Below are 8,225 nucleotides of genomic sequence, written 5' to 3'. Positions count from 1 at the left end.
TAAACTCCTAAATATATAGTTCGTAATAACGATTAAGTTAAGTAAATGAATGGACACGCCACTGTTGCGTACAAAGAATAAAACAGATACAATAATACAACAACATAAACCCTGTCTCTCTCTAATAAAAATGTTGCCTTGAAAATAAAATTACTGCTTGAATTTAAGATTAGTTTTTCTGCTGTCAACATAAATAACTCAATTATCGTAGACTAAACCAATAACTGTATCTCAAAATCATTAAATGTTTATTATTAATATATATATACAACGTTTGAAATGGTAAAAAAGCAAGCCATATAAATTTGACTCATTTTTGTGAAACAGGTTGTCCATATAAAGTGCCATTTTTCCAATTGAATGAATATTAATTAGCAATAATATCTATCTTGAATGTTGACAATTTATAGTTTCTCAAATATAACCAATTTGTTTAATCATTGATTGATATTATTGTGATTTTATTAATTTATGATTGTATTACTCACCGATTCCTTTTTCTGCTGTCAGTTGTTTCTCTGGAAGGCGAAGAGTGGCAGCCTGCATGATGACAGGTTCACTTCTTCCCTTGGGATTGTAGGCAAAAACTCCAGCTAAATAATGGTGGCCAGGTTCAAGCCCAGCTGCAGCGAACCGGGGCACGGGAGACGTCAGATTGGCTTTTATTATCTAAAGAAAAAAAGCGTAGATTTAAAATTATTCACTATTGTACTATTGATAATGAGCTGAAAAGACCAATAAAATATAACAACAAAATATATGAGTTGCCTAGAGTCATAACCAAATATTCCAAAAATCGAGTTTTGAGATAATCGCAAAAAACCACCAGAGCACTGTTTTTTTGAAATTAGAAGAACGGTATTGAACTCCCTTGAATATTAATGAGTGAGTGAGTCGATTTACACTTTTTTTAATATATGTAATACTCCTAAGGCTGCAGACATACAGCACACTATGATAAATAGAGCTCCCTGATTAGTTAGGTTAAGTTAAAAAAATGTGAGTTATGACACTAACAGTCAACTTTAATTTTCACATGGTTCAAAGTGACTTTTGTTACCCAACTATTTTCTTTAATATTATATAGATTAATGCCTTTAGAGTCACTTGGTATATTTAACTTAAAAATAGCAAAATTGCAAAATCTGAGTTATGACTTTAGGTAACTCATATTATTATTTGTAGGGAAACTATGTGGAAAAAGATAGTATGGTTTGAAAGCTAAAAGTATAGTACCGTATCCAGAGTGATACAATAATCCTGATTAATATCAAAGACTAGAAAAGGAGCGTGAAAGTTTTGGTTATAATGTATCTTCTATGTCTGAGTACTCAATTAGGGATAGCAATACCGGTATTCCAGTGCTTATCAATACCGAAATACCGGTTTTAAAAATCCAAAATACTGGAATTTTCGGTATTTAGAAAGCACACTTGTTTACGTTTTTGAAAATGAATTAAAAGTTATGTGCTGCTAAAATGCAAATATAATAAGTGAATCCAACAGAGGTGAAAAAATAATAAAACAAATTTCATCAAATATATTTATATAAGTAATTGTCGCGATGAATTATCATAATAATACTTCGAAATACAAAACATCCGATGCAAAAATGTTCAATTATTATTCTATAATTATTGACGACTGTACAAGCGTTGAATTTAAGAACTTTTCCTACAGCTGGACTTATTTGCACTTGATGAACTTTTGAGGGTTTTAGTTAAAATTATCAATATATTCAAATTATTTGTAAAAAAATCACTAGTTCTACAATTATTATGATCAATACATATTCTTAAATTTAATGTCAACATAATAAATGTAGGTTTTTGCTATAAAATAAGATTTTAATAGCTATATTTATTGATAAGCACATATTTCTGTTTTTTTAAATGTTTAAGAAATACCGGTATTATTACCGGTATTCAATAAGAAATACTGAAAAATCGGTTTTGACATTTTCATTCGGTTTTGCAATCCCTATACTCAATGTCTGCTGACTAGATCGATAAAGAGTCGAATGTACTGAAAGTTACGGATGAAGTTTTAGAAGGACATAGTTATAGTAATGTTACCTGCGAGTTGGTCTCCCGGACCTCGAGGAGAAATGTCTGAGGCAGCCCGCCATTAAAGCCTTCAGCACATCTAACGGTAAATGAACTCATCGAGACGTTCAGGATGCTGCAATTATGCACTTGGTCAGGACGACCTGAAACAACAGAAATAAAACAACATTATTTAATGACAGTGAATGGCACATTGTACAGCATATCATTATATTGTATTGCACAATAATTAAAGACCCAGAATAAATATTCCGGCCAAGGCCTAAATAAAAACGAACCATAAGTGCGAATGAAAAAGCATTCGGCGCGCTTATATATATGCAAGATGCGTTAGAGTAAGATAGAAAATAAATAAATTAAATATTTCTTGGAAACATCGCCGGTAAATATTGTTTCGAAAGATTACATTCATTTAAAAAACTGCGAGCACCTGTTGCTAAAATTAATTGTTTTCATGTTAAATATAAAGTAAGTGGTATTTTTTTTTCCGACCATGTCCGATCCTTATAGCATATGGGCCTCCACTGAGTAGAGGTTTGTATTAGCAGATTTATTTTTTTTACAAGACATGGATGTCAGACACTTGCTCAACCTATTAGGTCCATACCCTGACTCATACACAAATTGAAAAACAATGTTTGTACTTGCTAGACACAGGATTTGAACCGGGGACTCATGGCGTTAGAGTCCAACGCTTAAGCCGCGCGGCCGCCGTGAGTGAGTTTTAATTAATTCAGTAGAAAATATGTTTAACTATGTTGTGTTGCGATGGCCGCGCAGCTTAAGCGTCACCCTATAGCGTCGTGGATCCCAGTATCGAATCCTGGGTTTGGCAAATACACAATATATTGTTTTATAATTTGTGTATGAGTCAGAGTATGGACCTAATAGGTTGAGCAAGTGGCTGACATCTATTTCTCGTTAAAACAAAATCTGATAATACAAACCTCCATTCTGTGGAGGCCTATAATATTGTCTTATTAGGATCGGACATGGTCGAAAAAAATGTTGTGTTTAAATTTGGTAGCCATATCGAGAAGCAATATGATGGTATAACGATTCATAGTTAAGTTAATATTAATAAAATTGAGGTTCTACTGTGCGTTATACGCGAGAAACACGGCTTCATTTTGTCGAACAATAGCTATTCTCTTTATATTATTACTCTGAGACTGCGGCCTTCTACAATTTTTCTTACCCTCAAAAAATTGTTGTCGAAAATTTAATCGGGTTTAGAATGAATTTATTTACTTGGCCAATCCACCTTATCAATGCTAATCTACTGCTTCTTTTACCAGAAAAATGGCCCAAAAATAACCTTTTAAGGCTTTATGGGCCATGGCGAACAGAATGTTCGAAGAACCATAAAAACACTATTCAGGCCGATGCAAGATAGTATTTTGCTGAAGCGTTCCTGTAGTATTAAAAATTGGTTTTGTGTTCCCTCCAAGGACACCTTTAGAATTTTTAGTTATACTTATAGTTAGGCCTGAACAAAAACGATGCATAAGTGTGAGTGAGAAGGTATTCGGCACCCTTATAATCTCTGCGACACGCGCTAGAGTAAGATAGAAAGTTTACAGATGTGGGAGATGGTTTGCTACGGTGTCGCCGCCAAATCTTACTTTATTGCTTAACTAAGCGTCGATAACCGTGTTGCTAAAATTGCTATTTTTTGTGTTAAACATAAAGTTAGTGGTGAATATTTTTAGTTAATTAAGTAGAAAAGATGGTTATGTGTGTTGTATTAAAATGTGGTAGCCGTACTGATAAGCAAGAAGATGGTGTTACGTTTCATAGGTAAGTTGATACATGTTCGTGATAAATTTATTTGTATATTAACATCAAGTGACCTAGTGTTTCTTTAAAATAACTTAAATTATGGATATTTTTACCTAATGGTTGCATTTTGACCGCTTAAAAATACTATATAACGTAAAAAAATAGAAAATTATATTTTAATTCTTAGCGTCTAGTGCGAGCACTTTGGGCGAGCACTAGCAAAATGGTCTATGGTCTCAAACATTTGTATACGAATCCGTTCGCTCGCCCACAAACCAAACGCACAGCACGCAGTTTGATTTAGCCTAGATGTATCTATAGTCTAAGGTTAAAACTATTTATTCTTATAATGTAAGTATGCCATCGTTTATTAGTGAAAATCATTAATCTTTTTCAATATTGACAGTGCTTAGTGAAAGTAGTCTGTTTGATTATGTATATAATATAATATATTCCTTTAAAGTAGACATATTATAAGTACACAAAATAAACTGAACCGAACTTGCTTCCTAAAACAGAATTATAAACTAACAACTCTGAGATGTTTTAAATCCGGGAATAGGTTTCGTTAGCAATTCATTAGGAAGTATATCTAGCACACAGATCACGTGTTATTATTATGTGATGTATCAAAAACTTTCTCGGTATCAGGATCGGAGAAGGTGCGCTCGCTTTGACGTCAGGGTGAATCAAACAGACTGTATGAACGAATATACACCCAGGGCGCCAGCATATGGGTGTCAGGGTTGGCACCGTCTCAATATGCCTAATATTATTTTAATTATTTTGTTTCAGTAATTGTATAGTCTCTCAAGGCATCAATCTCAAGTTCAAATTCCACTGTTTGCATATTCACAAATCTTACGTGTCACATGGTTGGCGATCAAAACATTACATTACAAAAGAGTTCATTATAATTCTTGATTTGTATCAACGTTTTAAGATACCATCTTTGAAAATATTGTCAAACATATTATACAAGGTTATAAACCCAAATATCTGTAGCTTTTGAGAATCACTGACAGTCAATGCTCGTTTCTGTGCCATAGCATAATACTGGTCTCAATAATGTTTAATATAAGTAATAACAATTCTCCTTTTTGAAGTTATACTTCTTTTGGCGCGTTTGTAAAATCAGATCACACGAAAAAAAACGCACTCGATTGGATTTAAACCACCGATTGTTCAGTTATCAGCCGAACGCACTACCTTTACGCCACAATATGATACTGCAATCGTAACGATTATACAGTATATTATTATAATTAAAAAATGTTCCGTTGCCTAGGTAGCGAGTTTATTATAATGGGCCATTTGCAATTCCTTACGTAAACAAACAGTTAAACGTCAGAGTGAGAGTTGGTACTTTAAAAATAAAACAACGAAAAACCATTATATAATTTAGTAATATAAATTAAAGTGTATAGAAATAAACCAACGGCGTTCCAATAAGCAGTCCTTTTTCTTGAGTGTGTAATTTAACAAGATAATTAAGAGCTAGTCAAAGAATCAAGTTTATTACAAGTTTTGTTACGCCAAAGAAGTATAACTTCTAACGTGCGTACATAAGTACACGCACCGTTTTTTTATGATTTTACCAAGGCTTTGAATGCGACTTGCTGACATATTGCCTCTCCACATCTGGAAGAGGTTTCGCCGATCAGGTTCTCGGTCCAATTCTGTTAAAGAACTTTAAAATTCTGCCAAGCTCTTCTGTCCTATCCACTGCCAGGGCACCTTTTAATTTGTCGACATTCTCAAAGATATAAAGATACTTTTATATTAAGTATTCAATGCTTAAGATTATGTATTTAAAATTTGAGTCAATAAATCTTCTTGTAGGTTTGATCTCATATAAAGCATGCGAGTTGAAAATATTCTTTATTTTTTTCTTAATACAGTTCTAAGTTTACGTTCACGCAATTAATATGAATGCCTAGATGAGAAGATAGTGGAGCCTAGAAAAAGGTTTGGTATATTATATTGTGTAATAAACTGTAAAGATTTCGAGCTAGAAATGGTATAAGGAATAACATTTTTTTGTTCTATTTCCATAATTTGTATTTACTTAAAAACCGGTTTTGTTTTTACGATTATATCCAATTGAAGATGTCATAAAGACGAAATGAGTTTTAAGAGTAATAAAATTATTGTAGAAATGGTGCAAAAATAAAAAGTAAAATGACTAAAAAAAATCGGTGTGTGTACTTATGTACGCGCGTTAGAAGTTATACTTCTTTGGCGTAACAAAACAAAAACAAAACTTGTGATAACCTAGATTCTTCGACTAGCTCTTGATTATCTTGTTAAATTACACACGTAAGAAAACGGGCCGCTTTTTGAATTGCCGTTGGTTTATTTCCATACACTTTAACTTATATTACTAATTTATATAATGGTTTCTCGTTGTTTGTATTTTTAAAGTACCAAATGTCACTCTGACGTTTAATAGTTTGTTGACGTAAGGAATTGCAAATGGCCGACAATAATAAATTTGCTGCCTAGGCAACGTAACAATTCTGAATACTGTATAATCGTCATGATTGCAGTATCATATTGTGGCGTAAAGGTAATGCGTTCGGCTGATAACCGAACAATCGGTGGTTCGAATCCAATCGAGTGCGTTTTTTCTCGTGTGAAAAAATAAATTATGTATTACATGTCACACGCCAAAAATACACTCTGATCTGATTTTCCAAACACGCCTAAAGAAGTATAACTTTAAAAATTATGTGTTGATAATTATTATGTTAGTACGTTGATAAATTTGACTGTGTAATCGAAATACGTGTCTTATTAAATATTTTTTACATGAGGTGAATATCAAACCAATCACGGATTACCATCAAATTAACGTAGAATATCATGAAAAGATCGTCATCCTTGTTTTACAATATACAGTGGCGCACGGCGCGAGATAGGAAATTGGGCAAAGTTGAACCGAACTATCTGTCACACGTGACGCGGCGATATCTCGCCCAAGGATATTGCCGGGGGCTGCTAATGCGCCTCTAACCCGACGCTATCGCTCAGGATCGGAGAGGTATTAGCGAATCAACCCTTCAGACACTGGGTACGCCACTGTATTCAATAAGGATGCTTTTGTTTTGGACAGCTTGTAAGGAAAAAATACCTCCTTTGTTTCCGGAACCTTCTTCTTTATAAATACAAATTGTAACGCCACACTTGCGTATACCCTCATATAACGTTTATTTTATTTAATTCACGAGACCGCGAGGATAATACTAATTAGCCCCAGATGATTTATTTATTTAAGAATACAAAACATTGTGTAGTCGCCAGTGCTTGATACCATCATTCACAGCAAGCTACCACGCTAAATCATAAGACTATACCTTTAGGCTACCGACATAGTACTTATACTAACCTGGACGCATACCAAAATACGGTATTTTAAGCAAGACGTTTTAATGAAAACTGTTAATTATTTAACATTTATAATTTTGAAAACACTTCAGAGAAAATATATTATAACAAATATAAAAAATCTTTTTGAAAAAATTGAGACACCACGCAGGAATCGAACCTGCATCTCTCGGGTTTCGCGCCCACTCACATATACTACTATGCTAAAGGTACCATACTTAATTGCGACTAATTTTAATTAATGGCTTTTAATACCTACTTTATTTTAAAATACAAAAGCCGTTCGCCAATAGTAGCTCAATTTGGAAAGCGCCTCAGAGAGTATTTTTACTTTTATTGTTCAAGACTAGAGTTTTCATGTGATAATATCGAATGTTTAGTTTGATTTCATTCTCGTCTAGAGGTCAAATAAAATAAAAAGGAGTACCTATTTGTTTTGAAGAAGAGTGATATGATTCTTGATATGCTTAAATCATAGAATACCTTCCATAAGACAGTTAGAATGAAGCGAGATTTTTATGTGAGCGTTTGGTGTATTTAAAAAAATAATATGTTATCCACGTTGCGAAATACGATTTAACATAATATGGTTCATACATAAACACGTAATACGAGGCTATGAGTGTAGATAAATATCTCTCCTAGTCTCTAAACAATAAACAATTGTGGTTTACATTTTTTTTTCTATTTTGCTTATACTGTTAGTCGAGACGGTTACATGTAGGTTGTACGTATGCAGTTCATCGTGGGACACTTATTCGTGCGCCGCAGTACGTGAAACATGAGTTCGTATAACATTCTATCAAATGACGAGTTCTTCGTTGAACATTTCACCGTGGAATACATTTGTACGTATCTTACAAAATGCGGCGATAGTTTGCAAATAGTACTGTTCCAATTAGATTTACCCTAACCTAACCTAACTTAACCTAGTAAAAACACCTCACAAAATTTTCCACATGTTGTAGCATACGTACAAATATACTCCAC

The 8,225-nt window shown here is 33.4% G+C and overlaps 1 protein-coding gene across 1 annotated transcript in view; it reads right to left on the bottom strand.

Moving 5' to 3' along the window:
* Window positions 1-480: 480 nt before the first annotated feature.
* Window positions 481-8,225, bottom strand: part of LOC147071519 (adhesion molecule nephrin-like) — a 488,003-nt gene continuing 480,258 nt past the window's right edge. Inside the window, exons 12-13 of the mRNA XM_085947963.1 lie at window positions 2,076-2,209; window positions 481-669 (exon numbers count right to left, since the gene is read on the bottom strand). Coding sequence (XP_085804089.1) covers window positions 481-669; window positions 2,076-2,209 — 323 coding nt within the window. The remainder of the gene's footprint in view (window positions 670-2,075; window positions 2,210-8,225) is intronic.

The sequence above is a fragment of the Rhyacophila brunnea genome, unplaced genomic scaffold (assembly GCF_057557595.1).
Source record: "Rhyacophila brunnea isolate RB1 unplaced genomic scaffold, BYU_Rbru_1.0 scaffold_20, whole genome shotgun sequence".
Lineage (NCBI taxonomy): Eukaryota > Metazoa > Arthropoda > Insecta > Trichoptera > Rhyacophilidae > Rhyacophila > Rhyacophila brunnea.
Note: the sequence above shows the minus strand (reverse complement) of the source record. Positions and strands in the feature narration are given on the sequence as shown.